This window comes from Astatotilapia calliptera, chromosome 20 (genome assembly GCF_900246225.1).
Source record: "Astatotilapia calliptera chromosome 20, fAstCal1.2, whole genome shotgun sequence".
In the NCBI taxonomy this organism is placed as follows: Eukaryota; Metazoa; Chordata; class Actinopteri; order Cichliformes; family Cichlidae; genus Astatotilapia; species Astatotilapia calliptera.
The window spans coordinates 30,177,566-30,196,438 of NC_039321.1; the positions used below are offsets into that span (position 1 = coordinate 30,177,566).

At 40.3% G+C, this 18,873-nt stretch overlaps 1 protein-coding gene across 1 annotated transcript; it reads right to left on the reverse strand.

The window, feature by feature from the left end:
- Positions 1–2,915: 2,915 nt before the first annotated feature.
- Positions 2,916–18,141, reverse strand: pkp1a (plakophilin 1a). The gene is made up of 15 exons (XM_026153387.1): positions 17,728–18,141; positions 16,824–16,942; positions 13,522–13,695; positions 13,244–13,428; positions 12,965–13,094; positions 12,202–12,409; positions 11,799–11,967; positions 11,509–11,626; positions 6,269–6,430; positions 6,023–6,187; positions 4,566–4,719; positions 4,278–4,464; positions 4,108–4,192; positions 3,405–3,508; positions 2,916–3,253 (listed from the first exon to the last, which is right to left on the reverse strand). The coding sequence occupies exons 1-14, from the start codon at positions 17,906–17,908 to the stop codon at positions 3,437–3,439; spliced, it is 2,109 nt and encodes a 702-aa protein (XP_026009172.1). The 5' UTR covers positions 17,909–18,141; the 3' UTR covers positions 2,916–3,253; positions 3,405–3,436.
- Between the last annotated feature and the right edge of the window lie 732 nt (positions 18,142–18,873).

Below are 18,873 nucleotides of genomic sequence, written 5' to 3' on the forward strand. Positions count from 1 at the left end.
TTTTGAGCTGACGCCCAGACATCCACCCAAAGTTCACCTATGAACACACCCACACTAAATTGAAAAAGAATGAATAATTTCCATTATGCATATTGCAGGTGGGAAAATCCTTTTTGTCCTGTAACTTCTCAAGTTACAGGACAAAATAAAGAACTGCCAGGTAATATTCAGAGTATGTTTTTTTTGAAAGAAGGAAGTTATAATTTAAGGGGTTTTTGTAACTTCAAAACAATGAAGGTACGTACTACAAGAAAAGGCTTTTGTGTTTCTGTTCATGGAGTGAAACTATGGAACAAACTGAATATGGAATTAAAGCAATGTCCAAACATAAAACTGTTCAAAAAGAGTTATAAAAATATGATCTTCTCGATCTATAAAGAAAAGGAAAATATTTAAATTAAGTGAATGTCTCTACTTAAAAACAAACAAACAAACACAAAATTCATGATGTGATATTATAGTATATAGTATATCAGAAATCTGTTCACTATTTTTATTACAAATTATATCAGTAAGGAAGCTGACTAAATATTCACTGATAATTTATTGGACAGGGGTGGGATTAAATAAGTGTATACTTCTTCCCACTCCCTTTCAACATGTAAATTAATCAGAATGTTTTTTTGTATGTAATTTGTATAGTATTTTTTTCTCTCTTATTTCTTTTCTAAATGTACTTGTATATTGTTCACATGTTGAAATAAATTACCAATCAATTAATCAATCAATCAATCAATCAATCAAGTGTGTCACCAAGTTTCATATGAGAAAAACTGCAGTTTCTCAGCAAACAGGCAGATACAAGCCCAGTTATTTAGTCTGAAAATACTCAAAATATGCACAAGAAAGAACAAAAACGCTGAAATGAGACACTGAGAATGTCTTTGTGATGGCCATGTGGTGTATAACTGGTCACAGGAGCAAAGAAAATGCACGTCATGTTTTTAACTGCTTCTCCTCAGCAAAGCAACAATGGTTTGTCATGTTGTTACTGATAACAAAAAACAAGCTCTCAACCCACCAAACAGTCTGGTGTCTCAGTTTTCCCACAAACCTCTGGGGATTCAAAGGGTGAAAAGAAAAAAACGCCTGATTTACTCAGTGACCAAAAGAGCCTTGTTGAGACCTGCCTGATCCAGGATCAGCAGAAAACAAAGGCACAGTAAGAAAGAAAAATATTATTACTCATTCACAACAGTCAATTCTGAATATTGCATTCGCTTCAGAGTGATTCACGGTTTTGAAAATCATGCATAGATTTATCACATATTTTAAAGGTCGCTGGAAAATTAACAAAAAACAAAACTCGCAATATTTTTGGCATGTTTTATTTATTCTGAGTGAAAGACAAGCCTCCTACTTATGCGCCTCACAAACACACACACACGTTTCTCAAAAATATACATTCTAAGCAAATACTGACATTGATCAAATGAACCTCAATACAGCCATTTCCCAAGCAGAAAGACAGCCCCCTGCCTTGTACCCTGTGGCCCTGGGAAAGCCCCATAGCTGCCTGCCACCGTGTTTCATGGCAGGTATGTTTTATGACGTGTAATGGTGGTTTTTCCAAAAGCATTTCAGTTTTACAAAAATTTAAAATCTGTGTTCAATAAACAGGCAGTTCGGTTATGACGGCAGATATCCTGCAAATAACCTCTTTGTAAGCTGCTTTAATAAAAACAACTATTAAACATGACACACTTGTAAAAGCAGCTCCTCTTCCCTCGACTGGTGCACAGTTCGTAATTCATTAAAATGCTGGTTAGAAGGCACGACCCCTTCATTGTCTCCACAACATTTATCTGAATTTGGTCAAAGAACACTCAGAGTCAGCCAGCAAATTAACTGCTGACAGTGCTGACTGATAATTTACTGCTGGTTCAAATTTCTACACATAGTTCATGAGTGAGGCAAAGTGATGGGTGCTAGATGCTGTGTGCTACATCCCAGTCTTTCCATGTCCCTGTTCCCCACAAGAAAACAAAGCAATACTTAAAAAAGAAATATATATAGCATTAAAAAAAGTGAATATTGACAAGCACTCAGTACTAAGATAGAGTCCAAAACTGAATACACGGCTAATAGCTGCTTGAAAAGTTAGATAACCTTTGTCCTGTATATAATGAAGCTACTGCCAGCAGTCAGTTAGCTTAGTTTAGCACAAACCCTGGAAACAAGAGAAGGTAATTTACCTCCACTGTCAACAATTCTGTTTTATGTGGTTTAATGAATAATGAAGACACTACTGAGTTATTCTCTGAGCTTGTTTTCAGTCTACATGCTAGGCTAACGAGCTGCCAGTTGTAGCTTCTATTTCATGTACAAACAAAAGCATGATATTAATGTCAAAGAAAGCAAGTAAACACATTTAAATGTTGAACTAGTGCTTGACTCTTTAGGGTGACAGAATGTTGATAAAAAATAAAAGTGCATTTGTACATTAAAAATAGCGCTTCTTTGCTAACCTTGAAAATCAAAGTACTGCTAAAGTGAATCTTTGCTTGGACCTTTTTTATGTATTCTTAGTGCATTCAACATGAAAATCTATTACCTTCACTAAAGGAAATCAAGAAATGGGGCTGTGGTGGTGATATATTATTATTCTTTTAAAAGAAACAACCTTCTTTGAATCATATTTCTCAACATACTGCAATTATACCACAAATACAGTCATATTTGTTTCTTTGATTTTTGTCAGAAAGCTTTCATATTTGGCTGCTCAGACCTCTCTCTGCATATAACTTTTAGTTATGTAGTCGTAGTTGTGCAGACACGTTTGACAGTGATGGGAATCAAGTAACATTCTGCTGCAGGTAACACTGTCAATCCACACTGCCTGGTGTACGGTGGCTGCCTGGTGTACGGTGGCTGCCTGCCTGGTGTACGGTGGCTGCCTGGTGTACGGTGGCTGCCTGGTGTACGGTGGCTGCCTGGTGTACGGTGGCTGCCTGGTGTACGGGGACTTGCAACCTAAAACAAGCCAGTTTCAGCACACACTACACACACGTCTTAAAGCACTCTCAGCCTACCTACGTAGATACAGGCAAACATTTCCAAACAGACCACAGGATTAATTGTAAAATTAAAAGCACTCTTTCCTTTATAATATGTACAAAGCATCAATCAATGAACAGCAATTGTCAGGCTCTATCCAGATGGTATTAATAAAAAGCATCATTTTTCTCTCTTTTTTTGTTGTCTTCGTTGGAAGGGTGTGGCAACAGCAGTGTCTGAACACGTCGGTTTCTATCTGCAAGCACGGGCACAAGCACACAGGGGAAATGAAAAGAAAGAAAAGCGAGTGGCAAAGAGAAAAAAAGACATCTTCAGATTTCATGTTGCTTTGATCCCAACTGGTCTGAAAATGTGAACAAATACAGCCACTCAAACTGGAATCGTACCATTTACGGTTACTGCTGCCGATCCCGCCCGATCACTGTCCTTCGAGCTGCGAGACCACGTGGGTTATGTTGTCGTTGATGAAGGCTGATTTGGTCAACCCCATCTGTGGGTTCAATAGATTCCATCAGTTAAAGATGTTGCAGAGATGCACTAGTCCGCAAACACGCGTGGTGTTTGCAACACACCCCTGCAATAATTGTGAAGCCCTCTGAACTTAGAGCGGCGAGGGGAAAAATGTTTTCTACTCATCTGTCACATTTTTTTCTTTACTAGTGACGCATTAATCTTTGACAGAAATGGTGCAGATAGTGTTAATAAGGTGAACATAGCTGCATGAATCTAAAGAAAATGTCTCATATTCCTTCGATCCTCCACCTCAGGCATTTATTGTGGGGGCGACAGCCCCAATTTTCCACGGATTACTCCTCCCGTATGAAACCGTGAGCACTGAAAACAAGTCTACCAGGATTCCAGTCTAATGTTTCTTTATTCACTGATGTTTTGGGTGTGGCAGAAGGGAAGGGAAAGTGAAGAGTCTGAGGAGTCATGATAAACACCCATCCATTTGTCCACCAATAAAGCTGGGCCCTCCCAGCAAGGAAGTTTGAGCATGAACTAGCATGAAATGTAAAGACAATAAGCACATCACTGAAACATCACCTCAGCTGTACCATTAGGCCATTTCTCCCTTTTCTAATTTACCTTTTTCATAGAGCTTTGCAAATTCTTGTCTTGCCATATGCTGTACAGCAGCAGCGAGGCTGCGCTGCTTCCCTTGGTAAGTTTCCTAAAAAGAAAAGAAGTCATCATCGGTCATAGAAACACGCTGAAGCTTGCCACCTCTGCAAATGATATTAAAAAAAACCACTCACTTGTCTTCACTGAGGTCAAATAGCGACCGAATAACGGCATTATTGATGACCTTCTTGCTGGTGTCACTGTTTGCTGACATCAGTCTTAGCACTGTGTTGCAAGCTGCTGCTACAGACTCGTCAGAATTTCCCAACTGACTGGGCCCACCCTGCAGGAGTTCTACGAGCTGAGGCAAGATCTGCTTTGCTAAAAGAAAACAGCAAATCAATTGTATGTGGACTAAACTTGCATATCTGAAAACTGGATAGTCAAAGTCTTTTGTGCGCTACCATTATCCTACTTCTTACCCATGGTGCCTTGCAAACTGTCGGTCCGAGACATGTTACCCAACAAGGACAAGGCAGTGTTCTGAAGCTTCGGGTTAGATGGCTTCAGCAGAGGTCCAAATTGACTCAGATCTCTGGACTTACTAACCAAAATTTGGCTCACAGCATCTGACCCCTGAAATGGTTACAAAGAGGAATTTATTTAATTTTTGTGTTTATTTAACACAGGGGAAAAAACATCAACAACACCCACAACGGAATTAAGGAAAAGGCAATTTGCTGAAAACTTTCTTAACCTCCACATATGTGGACGTCACATTTTGGGTTATTTAGACCAAAATACGCAATTTCGCTCTACAAGGGCCTGATATCCACTTACGAGGACATTATGCTGCTACTGTTCTATCGAAATTTTAAATGAATATCCTCATATGTGGCTCTGATTTTTCTTAGAAACAAAAATAAGGTAAAAAAAAATAAAAAAATCAGGTAATTCTTTGTTTTTATATTCATCAGGTCCCAATCAGCCCAAATATCAAAGGGAAATTAAAAATGCTGCCGTGGAAGAGTTCAGGTCTAAGGAGGTTAGAAATATGAGATTTATGTCAAAGAACAGGCTCTTCTCTTCACTTCAAAATGTTTAGTAGTGTCTGTAACCATGTGCCATTTTCACACATGAACTCTAGACAGTGTTGGGAGAATCAGCTTGGGACACTGGCCTCAGCTGCCCTTTGCCTCTGAAGGAAACATCCTGTTTGGTTAAGGCCAGTGTGGAGGAGGCTGGATCGCCAGTCACTGTGAACTCTCCAGACATATTCCCACACTGATACGTTATACAGAATCTGCACTAAGGAGCTGGCAGAGGAAAGTTTAAGAACAGCTTCAGCTGGTTTAAACACTGCTGTCACCAGTTAATCGTGACTAATAACTGGAATATAGCTTTCTTCACTTCTAACACAACAAAACCACACATCGCTGTATATGGGAGAATAACTGCAAGAGGTTGAACAAGATTCACCTTTAAACTGTGAAGCAGAAAAGAAAATGATAAGACGGTTTAGAGCTCTGCACAGGACAAAGGGGAAAAACAGATCCTTACAACTGGTGCCTGAAGAGGCTTGAAAACACTTTTCAAAAGAGTTAAAGAATTATATCGATTGGAGTATGAATGTCACACAGGGCAACTTGCCATTTGTTGCATGTACAGTTTCTTTTAAAAGAATCAGAGAAACATGCATGTATATATGTATAAATGTGCTCAATAGCTCATTACATTATGTTGTGACTTACACGGTTAACTAACGTGTAGATGTTTTGTGTTGTAAAACAAGTGAAATTCATCTACAAACCTGAAATACAAAGACAACTCCACCCTTTCTCACAAAACTTTCACATCTTTCCTCTTTCATAAATCAACCTGAGCTAATCCAGTTACAGAGTAACACCATAATCCTAATAATTAACTTCTTCGTACTCACGTTTCCCTTGCTGGCAGTGAGGTTCTGCAGAGCACCACAGCAGGCCTCTAGAGTGGCTTTGTTCTCGGACGATTCCAGGAGGGACAGGTAGGTGTCTATAGCTTTGGGATGGGACAACCACTTAACACCTGATGGAGGGCTAGCATCCACAGTATCAAAGGAGAACTGAGAGAAGCAGAGAAGGCAAGTTTAAATGAAAGACTCCAACAAACAAAATAGTCTACAGGCATTGTGCTTAGTGCCCACCGTCTTTTGGGCCTTGCTGCTCTTAGGGCTGAAGCATCCAATTGTGGGGCTTTTCTCGTGTTGGGCATCTCTACTTGGGTTGTAGTTTATGAAACTCACGGGGGACTCTTGCTCCAGTTTGTAGGACAAGTTATGGAGGATGCATGCACAGTTCTCCAAGGACTAAAGAACAGGAGAGAGTTCACATTAAAGGTTTTATTTTCATACTTTTGTCTGTTATGACTCATAAACAGCATAGCAGACCTATCTGATGATGAACTGGACAACGGTTTTAGTGTCAGACACTAGAAAGACAGTCAGTCTGCTGACAACATATTTAGACTGCAGTAGAAAAAAATAGCTAATAACAGTCATCAATTCATACTTAATAGTAAATATAAAAGTGCTTTTTGTTTGCATGTTTCACAAAAAACACTACATACCTGTGTTTATATACTATTATGAGATCACTGTTTTACAACTGGATCAAATGGGAAGCTCTATTCAAGGTAACGCTATGTTTCTCTATGTTCTTTGTGCGATGAGATAATCTCTGCCTGCACTTTCACTAATTATGCTTTAGTTCATGAAATGAAGTCTGTGTAAACTCTGCATTAACATAAACATAGAATTAAGGACACACCCACACCTGAAACGTCCACAAATTACAGGTACGCACAGATTCATAATAAGCATGTAATTTAGTGAGCATATGTACATTCACATGGGTATGCTTTTAAAAAACAAACATAAAGACACATTTGGAATCTGGACTGACTACATTCTGTAGGAGACGCAAGATAAATGTTGTACAACTTTGACTACACAAGGATTCGTCACAAGATATGATTCCAAAAACAGAAAACTGCTCACTCACGCACAATTTAAACACACAAACTGGTGTGAACCAGAAAAACAATAAAGCCACAAAGACAAAGAAGGGCCCAATGATTATGAGGCTGGTGATGCCACTGATGACACTGAGATAGTGGACTCTTATAAGTACCTGGGTGTTCACCTCAACAATAAACTGGACTGGACTACAAATTAGGGCTGCCACGATTAGTCGACTAGTCACGATTACGTCGACTATCAAAATCGTCGACGACTGATTTAATAGTCGACGCGTCGTTTGAAGCTTTGTAAGATCCCAAAAGATGCAGGAATAAGTAGCAGGATTTAAGAGTGTAATAACGGACTGAAACAGAAGATGGCAGCACTGCATGTACAAGGATGCCAGCTGCCGTTAAACCCCGAAGAAGAAGAAGAAGAAGCAGCTGTGTCCCAGAATTCATAGCGCGGCCCAGCTCAGTTTCCAACAATGGCGGCAGCTAGTTAGTTTTAATATTACTCTTATTATTCTTTCTGGGCCACAAAATAAACGTTTAACATATTTTCAGGCGAGAATGTAGCTGTGTAAACCTCAAATATCTGCTCAGTTTATCAAGACACCGCATATTTTCAAAAGCGCTCCGACGTTTTCGGAGACGTCTGTTACCCACTAGCTCCATAGCGAGCCGGGGGCTAGGCTAACTAGAGCCGTGAGAACACCGGACTCTGGTAGTGATGGGATTTCTGGCTCTTTTTAGAGATCCGGCTCTTTCGGTTCGGCTCACTAAAAAGAGCCGGCTCTTCAGGTTGTTTTGTTGCTTTAATTAATTTATTATTAACAATAATATAAAATTATGCACAAAAGGAATTACTAACGTAAAAACAAGTGGTTTTATTTATATATGTTTATATATAAATATATGCGGTGGCCCCTAGAGACAAAACACGTACAAACTCCAAAACACATTTCTAGCATGAACTGAACTTCCAAAGCAGAGCTACTAGATCACTTAAATTACACAATTGAAAGCATGTGTGTATTGTTTGTGTATTTATACACAGGCACTCATATATATATTCAAATAATTTTAAAAAAAGTTCATTTACCTGTTATTACCACACACCAAATCCGGTCGTTGGTACTTGCTGGCTTGTGTAGCCACAAGATAACAAAGGCTCAACACTGCGCCCAGCATCCTGGAGCACTTCTGTTGTCTTTTGTACGTGTTTTGAGTTTTTATGTGCTTCTGAGTTTTTATATGCTTCTGAGTTTTTACGTGCTTCGGAGTTTGTACGTGTTTTTACGTGTTTTGGAGTTTTTACGTGTTTTTACGTGTTTTGGAGTTTGTACATGCTTCAGAGTTCGTACGTGATTTGAAGTTTGTATGTGCTTTGTCTCTAGGGGCCACCGTAAATATACTTTTATTTATTCACTCCACATAAAATGTAATAAATAAATCATATAATACAAAAATCAACTATTCACATTTCAAGTTTTAACTATTTAAATTTTCAGCTTTTTCCTTTCACAAATTTAAAGTGAAAAGAACACAAAACACTGCAAACCACAACACAATTAAATATAAATTATAATATGAAAACTAAAAGAACATGCATATTCTCTGTCATATGGACCTGCATGAATAAACTTTCTCAATCCTTTATCATCTGCAACCGAAAATAGTTGTGGATGATTACTATACCTTTCTAATGTTGTTGTCCCTGCCTCTCTTTCTCTCTCTCTGGCTCTGTTCCTGTGCTACTGAGTGTAACTACCGCCCCTCCCCCCTCTGCCCAGCGTAAAGCACAAGGCCCGCGTGCAGAGTGAAGCGGGAAAAAAGTGCGAGAGAGAGGCTGAGAGAAAGAAAAAAAAAAAACCCCACGTGACGGCTCGCGATAAGGAGCCGGCTCGCGTCGTTCACGTAAAAGACCCGGCTCTAAGAGCCACTTCGTTCGCGAACGACCCATCACTAGACTCTGGGCAAATCGTTTTCAAACCCACCACCGTCTTTCGCTACTCAGGTTAAACATGATATATAAGTCACTTAGGCTACGTTCACACTGCAGGTCTTAATGCTCAATTCCGATTTTTTGATCAAATCCGATTTTTTTGTCTGCTCGTTCACACTACAAATAAAATGCGACAGCAAACGCTCTCTAGTGTGAACGCTCAAAGCGGCGCATGCACAAAAGAAGACGTCACACACAACGCGCTCTGTTTAGACCCAGAGCAACAGTATTGTTTGACTGATGGCCCTTAATATAAAGACTTCGGTCTTCACGTTTCCCAATTTTTGCTTTAAGTTATTTTGTTATTTACATAATAATGTAAATAACCTAATAATGATCCTTATTGCCGTTTAAGAGAGGAGCGGTGCTTCAAAGGATAGCTGTAGATTTCTGTCAGAATCTGCAGATTATACAGTACAAATAAAATGTTTACGTTGTCTTCCCAACAGTTTCACTGACATCTACACTGGATGGCCAGGAAGCGTTCGCGATGTCTTCTCGGGCGCTTCTCTGGCGCTGATAATTGGCTTCAGTCTTGTGTCGGTGACGTAAAAGGCGGATTTAATGCGACTTGACCGTTCAAACAGCAGTCGCTTTCTAAAACATCGGATATGTATCGGATTCAGTACCACATACGAAAGTGACCCAGATCGGATTTGAAAATATCGGATTTGCGCCGTTCACACTGTCATAGCATGATCGGATATGGGTCGCATAGGGTCAAAAAATCGGATTTGATGCGCTTTCGCCTGCAGTGTGAACGTAGCCTTAGATAACTTACAAATGTTATTGTTTGGCTTTCTTTAGTATTTTATTTGTTCCTGAGTAAATCGGTTTGTCTGAGATTAAAGTTATAGTTTTTACACAGCTGAATAAACGTCAAGCAGACAGCTGATTATCAGAAGTGTGAGATGCTGGAGAATTTACTCCGGTGTCCTGTTATATTTTAGATAGCAAGGAGTTTATTAAACTTCACCAAGACAATCTGCAAATTTCATTAAAATTTAATAAACTATCATCTTGTCTTTATTTTTAGTTAGCACAGACCTTAAACACATAAAGCTGTAAGCTAATGATAGTTATATAAGAGCAGATGCTGCTGGTGCAATAAGCTGTACGTTTTACTCCAATGGATGATGATCTGATTAGTCGACTAATCGCAAAAATAATCGGTGACTAGTCGACTATCAAAACAATCGTTTGTGGCAGCCCTACTACAAATACAGATGTCCTGTATAAGAGGGGCCAGAGTCGACTCCACCTGCTGAGGAGACTGAGGTCCTTCGGAGTCTGCAGGACTCTGTTATTTATTCTGTAGGACTCTGTTAAGGACATACTATAACACTGTGGTAGCATCTGCCCTTTTCTATGCAGTGGCCTGCTGGGGGAGTGGATGCACGGACAGGGACAGGAGCAGGATTGACAAACAGGTGCGGAGGTCTAGCTCCGTGCTGGGATGTCCCCTGGAGTCTGTGGAGGTGGTTGGCGAGAGGAGGATGTTAGTAAAGCTGACATCCATCATGAACAACCCACATCACCCACTGCATGAGTCTGTGAGTGGGCTGAGCAGCTCCTTTAGCCAGAGACTGAAACACCCTCGCTGCAGGAAGGAGCGCTTTCACAGATCATTCATCCCAACAGCAGTTAGACTCCATAACTCCTGAATCACGATGTCATAAGTCACTGGACACTGAACATCCACCACTTCACTTCATGCATAATGGACCCTCCATGTGTATGGACGTGTGCAGGTATATATGTATGTATATGTATACATATGTATATTTAGTGTGTACATGTGTGTGTATCTATAAATAGGAATAGTAGTGGTACAATAGTTATGTCAAGCTATACAGTTTATGTCTTGCATATTTCCAACCATATCCATAATCACATACTGTGTGTGCTGTATGTAGTGTATTATCTTACTTTTTTTTCATTGATTGCACTTATTTGTATTTTTGTATTTTCTTCTGATATCTGTACCTGAGCTGAGGTGATGCAAAAATTTCCCTGTTGTGGGATCAATAAAGTCTTATCTTATCTTATCTCTTATCTTCAATACCGATTAGCTCTACAAGCAGAACTGAAAGACAGTTTACAATGACAAAAACAATATAATCAATATATCAACAAAGACTAATAACCAATTTGCTAAATTATCATTAATCGGTTACTGGTTAACTTTCTGTCACTGACGTCTCTGAAAAATCAATGAACTGTTTCAGCTCTACTGATTTTACTGATGCGATGACGACAGCAGACAAAACAAACTCTGCATTTTGGCCACACGGCCCGATTGTGTACTGTTATATGGGAATCATTAGACTACCAGTGAAAAAGTTATGAATACTTGTAACTGATGGGAAAAGGTTGAATTGTTGGTAATAAAAGAGTTAACTGTGTGTTTAAGTGGTTACCGAGTCATCGGGGTTTTGCTCTGCCACACAGGACTTCATGTAACTCATGAGGGAGTCGATAAGGCCAGGACAGCTTCTCATTGCCTGCCTCTGTCCACCCCGACCAGAGCTCAAGTTCCTGCAACCACCATGAAATCATCATTGCAGCGTGTACATACATATAAATATACATACGTGATCCCTTAAATTAAGTGAAAACAGATGGTATAACATATATAAATCCCTTTTATAGCCACTGTATAAAAGATATTAACTGACTGATCGCTGTCATTACAAAGACTTATTCTTACCGCAGGCACCCTGTGGCAGAGCTGAAGACAGAGGGGTCAATGTAGCTACTCGGACCGCTGTCTGACAAGCTTGTGTAAGGCACCACCACACATTGAGTCAGGGCGGGCAGTGCTGTAGCTGCAAGCTCTTCCTTCAGCTCGTTGGCAGAGGACAGGTTCCACAGCAGGCCTATAATATGGCAACCAAAGGAGAATACATGCAACCGGTGTTTAGTTTTGTTTAAAGCCAGACAGTCCATTTGTTTTTCTGGGCATTTCATCCATCATCAAATTGGTTCGCTCTATTTCACTTCTTTTTTTCTTTTTTTTTTGCATTTGTCTGTATTATTACTGGAATCACTACTACCTCATTTCTGTTTCTATATGATATGTCAGTGTCTTCTATCTCAGTCAAAGTTCCTACCGGTAATTTGTTTCTGGGTCTCAGTAGAATCTGTTTCCTTTAGCAGCTGAAGGGCCTTCGCTATACCACCACAGCGCTGAACCTCCAGTTTGTTATTTTGGTTCTTGAACACCAGGTTCCTCAGAGCTCCAGCAGCAACCTGGCACACCTGAGGATTGCCGCTTCTCAGCAGGGCCACCAGAGTAGGAATGCCCCCGAGTTGGAAAACCTGCAACACAGAAATACAAAGCGGAGAGGTGGAGAGAATTTTTTGATGTGATATGAAAGCAAAAGCAGTTACAAGCTCATTACTTATTAATTAGTAGTATGCAAATCATGCATTAGCATTGCTTATAGTCACCTATTTTCAGAAACTAATAGATGCTCATGCATTTTTATTTAAAGTGCATCACACGTGTGCATAAGCTTTGCGTATGGGAACATGAGAGGATCATATTTTTTTAAGTAAATAAAGTACCAGGATGTTCTCTCTAATAACTTCTGGCCTGATGATGCAAACCAATAAAAACTGAAGTGAATTGTTTTCTTAAAAAGCCTCATTACTCTCAAAACCAACTAAAACTAAACTGAATTAAAAACAGAAAGTCAAGATATAATAAAAATAATAGCTAATTAGAAATTAAAATAATTAATTAAATTACTTTTTTAATTTAATTAATTAAATAATTAAAAATACAAAACTATAATAACTCTGTACTATACAGAGTGTGTGTTTCTCTTCACAATAAGCATGTACAGTAATCTTCTGTGTGCCTGCTCGGACCTCTGATTTGGCAGACTCGTCGGTGTAGGTGGTGTGTTGGATGAATGTTGCTCCCCACTGCTGGTAACTTTCCTCACTGCTACCCAAAAACTCTACAGCCTCCTTTAGGGTCAGGTCTGGAATGTTCATCCTGGAGAAACACACCCAGGAATGTAGGCAAGGGTAGGAAATTAGAAAAGAAATACGCTCTTCTGAGTTTAGTAAACAGTCTGGATTTAATTTCAAGTTTTAAAATATATATTAAGCTACATTTTAATGCCAGAATAAAGGTGACCTTACATTGATTTACTCTCCATTTTGATGGTACCCATCTTGCCCTCATGTTGAGACTGGGTGGAGGGCATCCGGACTATGCGCGACTGGCTGCTGGTGATCGCATTACCGTTAGTCACTGATGAAACACTGTGTCTGTTTGTTCGAGTTTGAAAGGTGCTTTGGCCCTGTGCCATCTGTCCTTTTATTCTCTAGAAAGCAACAAAAAATAGTTTAGAACATTTTGTTGGTACTTCTATGTGAACTACGCAGAACAGAAAAAATGTAAAACACAAAATGATCACCATGCCAGGTCCAGTGGCAGGAGAAAAAGGTGGAGCCAAGGCAGGGTCACTCTTACTGGGTTTTATCCCATTGGGAGTCTTTGGCCAGGTGGAGGCACTGATATTCTCTTCCCAAACACCGGAGGTACTCATATATCTTCCTCCAGAATTTCTAGTGGATAGAGTACGACTCGTCTGCATTGTCAAAAGAGAGAGATTTACTTACTGTCCAAGCAACATTTGCATCGTTGGTTTTCCAAAAGTACAGAGATACAAATGACACATTGCAAAACTCCACAACATCTTAACTTCAAGGCTTCTCTGTAAGGTAAGTAACCTGGTTTCCCACAAGAACAGTTTTCAAAGATCCCCGGAAACCCAAAACAGGAAAATTTCAACTGACACAAAGCCTGCGTGCCACTTCCTATCCTCCCTTTTCTCGGTTTACACTCAGGAAACCTGTAGAATAAAGCAAACGACCATACGTGCGAATGTAACAAAATATCCGTCATTTGAGACTAACCCAAGCCATTTCTGTTCTAAGACTGATGATACATTGGAGCAAACAGAGGAGCTTTGTGTGCACAAGTGAGACTGAGCACCTGCTAAACCTGTATTCACGATCTTGATGTAATTGCCAGCTTAATCTCATAATTGTGCATCATTTAAGAGTGCAAAATTAAAAGGATAATAAATGAAATCTATGAAGTGTGTGCATGGGCACGACAGTGTGTGCGTTTGTTCACATGTAAAACACACTTGACAAGCTTTCCCATAAAGTAAGGACCCAACATGTCTCACTAATGCTTCACTGATTAGTCATCCACCAAATTAAATGCTCGTCTCCTATTGGCTTGAAAAAAAAATACAGAAAGGAGGAAATGAAAAACCTCGCCTTTACACGACCACAAAACCAAACAGCCTCAGCTCACTCTTTTCAATCGCAGAGTTTATTATGAAGGAGGACCTGCTACAGGTGGAGCAGGCGCTCCGGGTACACACATGAATTTTCTTATTGGTCTTTAGCTCGTTCCTGTTCCTAACTGGACTGGTTGCTGAGTTACCATCCATACGTCAGCCATGATAGCAGGCAGTAAAAACATGGTGAAAGAAAGATATGTCAACAGTACACTTGATAAGAGAAGATAGTGTGTTTATTCTCACAGTGCTCCCTTCATGCAGCTACAGCCTGAGTGAGCCACGAGAACCTTTCATACACAGGACAATGTGGACAAATGCAAACTCAGCACGTCCAGAATACAGAGACAAACAGTACAATGCTTCTATTCTGGCACTAGACTAATAAAAAAATGGCTTTATTGTTTTCTGTTACGAGGAGAGATTATACCTGGGATTAACACAGATTTACTGTATGTGGTGTTGCCAGAAAGAAGCCCTATCAAACAGCACAGGTATTATTATTATAGTCGAGTGGTGCAGAGTTATAACAGGTTAGCCAACTTATCTGGAAAAAAACAGCAAAGAAACTGGAAAAAAAAGGGTAAATGGGCTGCTTCTTATGTAGGACTTTTCTACTCGCAAAGCGCTTTATATAACACACCTCCTTCACCCATTCATACAAGGACTTTATTCTACACCTATCTAAAACTTACACACTTTCATACTCCGATGAACACATCAGAGAGCAACTTTGGGTTCACCATACTGCCAAACAACACTGAACCCCACGCAGACTAAAAACTGGGGCAGCCAGGCATCGAACCTGCGCCCTTAAAATGAGCAGATTGAGCTCCTAAGCGGCTACAACCACCAACAGAACTGTAAAAGCTCAGTTCAAGTCCCATCAAACTGAGACCGAGGTGGCTCCCGAGATACAGAAAAAAAGTTGTTATCTGCATCAAAGACATTAACGGTATATCTTTGTGGCCTGTCCGTCCACTGCGTGCAAGGTTGCAACTTAATGGGCACGACTGTTTCGTGATAATATGGTAATCCATAGATGACAAATTCAGCTAATAAAAATGTGAGAACCGCACAAACACAAAAACTGTGAGTAATTCAGTTTGTTATACTTTCTTCTGGGTTTTCTTTTTATAAAGACATAAATAATTGTATTCGTAAGCCGTCTCATTCAAGCAGTGCTTGTAAATGCTGCACTAGACAACACGTTGTATTCCAACTGCTGGATACAATTTCTTCACTAAGTAACTTTGTGTTATTTTTGTTCTGTGGATTATTTGGAAACGACCTTGCGACATAAGTGTTTCATGATGTGATGATTATGAGTCTTCATCAGCAAGAGCACATCACCACACTCTCGCCGCATTCCTCAACTCACTGTCAGATCAAATCAGGACAACACGCAGCAAACAAATATTAAAACACACACACACACACACACACCAAGAACGATGAGCATTACACTTAGCTATGGAATTTCAAATAGTTCGGTATTGTAAATGAGTTGTTTCACCCCGACTGCTCCTGGCAAGACTCACAGAACAACATTCAAAAACAACAGATTCACACCAGCGCAAAAATACACTCCGGTTTGTGAGAAGAAAAACGAACGAGCAGAAAACGTGCATATTTTTTTCAGGGTTTTCGGTACAAGAGAACATTGTATGGATTGAGATGACCTCAGGCATGAACACCAGGAGACCCGTGTAGCTACAGAGTCGTCAGCCAGTATCATCATTTCCTAAAACAATGTCGTAAATCACCAGTGACTGAGCGAGCCTTCCCGTTTGGTGTCAACACTAACATATGGACTAATAGGCATCCTCCTTGAATTTAAGATTGCATCCAATTGCTCCATCAACCCTAAATTTCTCACAGTTGAGTTTCAAAACATAAACCCCCTCGTTTTGAAGGGTGGGGCACAGAAATGCCACACACACAAATACACCCCGACTTGTAAACGCACACATTGGAAATGGGCAGACATTTGTGGAAGCATCTATTTTGTTTTTTGCTTTTCTTGTCGAGAATTACAAGATAACCAAAAACAATCTTGCATATATCTGTTTAAAGAAGCTGGAAACCAAAAGGCATTTAGTTCAGCAAGAATTCAGCAGTGTCTTTAACATGATGCAGATTTAGTCATATTATTGGCTCTGATAAGATAAGCAAAGATCTCTAGTGAAAGAGACACACGTTTTACAGGAAGAGCATCTGGTTTAAAAAAATAAAATAAAATCAGCTCTCAATCAAATATGCAGATCCATCTGCTGTGGCAGCCACCTTGCTAACAGGGAAGCAGCCAAATTAATTTGTTTCTGTGTGAACATAACGAGCAAAAATAAACATGTTGAGCATAAGCAGTCTGTTGCTGGGAAAGGTTTGTGCGCTGCTGTAATTACCTCCTTCGTGGTGCCAGCAGACATAGTGGATTTGCTGCGGAAGGTGCCATTTGCTTTGGATGGAGAATATCTGAACGAGGCGAAATCTGTTTGTTTTGTGAAAGACGGCAGAGGTGGACCTGTTTAAAAAAAGAAAGATATGAGACACACACACTTTTACAAAATAATAATAATTTGTATGTATGTATGTATGAATGATGACAAAAAGCAGAAACTTGAACCCCCCCCCCCCACACACACACACACACACACACACACACACACACACAATCACTGAGTGTCACACGGAGGCTACAAGTGAACAAGTCCTTTTAGATAACAGCAAACAACAACTGAAGGTAATTAAGATCCTAGAAGTAACTCAAACATTACAAAGCAGCTGCACACTGAAGAAGGCAACCTGATAGCCGGAGGTGCGTCCGCAACTCCGGCTTTGATTTCTCCCCATTTACAATCGAGTGTTTGTTAAAGGGTAAAATCTTCCTACAGCGCAGTTTCAACCCATTTTCAGAAGAAATTCTTACGTCAACAATCGTCGTTACGCCTTTCTCACGCCTGCTGGAACCTGCTAGTGTCACACAGCGGGTCTTTTTTCTTTTCTTTTTTTAAACAAAACTGTCACTTTGATACCAAAAAGCCTCGAAACATATTTGAACCACCTACTTTCCAACCTACAACTTAGATGCGCCTGTGAAGTTATACAAAAATAAGGAAAGAAATAAAAAGGAAAGGATAACGTGGCACATTTAAAAAAAGCACGTCGAGCCCGTTAAGCGGTGCTACTTCAATGGAAGTTGTGTGACGCATCTTACTCAGGTAACACAACGCTCAGTTTACGAGCCCCACAGACACGTTGGGTTTTGTTTTTTTGTTTTATTATAGTTGTAGAAACTTATTTCCATACTTGTAGGAGAAGGAGCTCTGACACTCTTGCCGTGTTTGGACTTGCTCCTCTTAATGCTGTGGACCTGGTCCAGCACGCGCTGCTGTCCCGACCGCAACTTGTTGTCGGAGGGCAGCGCGAGCGAAGTATCCTCCGCGACCCGGATGGTTGTCGCTGATCGCAGCGGCTCCGGAGCCATCATCTTCCCAACTCAGCGCCCCTCTTGTGAACGGATCGACAGAACGGGCTTCCAGAGAAGCGCAGGCCCGGAGGGAAAATAAAAAGTGCACCGACAGCTGTAACGGCCGCGCTAAGTATACAGATTGGTTGTAGTTGTTCTCGGAGCAGTGGCGGTATAACTCCACCCTGGGAACCGCGCCCGGCCGGGAGAGTTCACAGAAAGGTGTGGTGTGCAAGGAGGAGCCGAGAAAGGCAGGAGTTCCACTGCGCAGTACTCGGTATACGTGCGGGGGGGTGAGGGGGGGGCGCTAATGTTGCTCTTCTTAAAATTGAAAATAGAGAATTAAAAACCAAACAAACAACCGTACAGGAGCATGTTCAGCCTGTTTAGCGTTGCAACTGCCACTCGAGGAAATGTTGTCTGTCTTGCATCGTGTCAAGGAACTATGATAAACCCTGTTGGAAAAAGAAATGCTTATAACCAGGCTGAGACGTGAGAGTCCGGCCGGTCTCCACCAGCACGAGAACATTAGTGTTTCATCCTAAAACGTTTTTCATTTTTCTCCATGTCTGATGACAGCAAACCTCCTCCAAGACAGCAACGTCGCTTTTAAACGTACTTCAACATGTTTTTAGTTCAATAAAAAAAAGTGCAGAATTTTGTTGCCCTGTTAAAGGCTTTATAAATACACTTGACATCATTTTGAGTATTATTTAATTTCATTGTGTAGCATAATTCGTTTAAATGTTTAGTAACAACTATCAGGTTTAAACAGTTTTTATTAAGTAGTTTTCTCTCTCTCACTCTCAATCACTCACACACACACACACACACACACACACACACACACACACACACACACACACACACACACACACACACACACACACACACACACACACACACACACACACACAGGTCAGAGGTCAAATGTGCCATTATTTTATATCTTTAAATGGTACTTTGTATGCTAAAAATCCAAACCA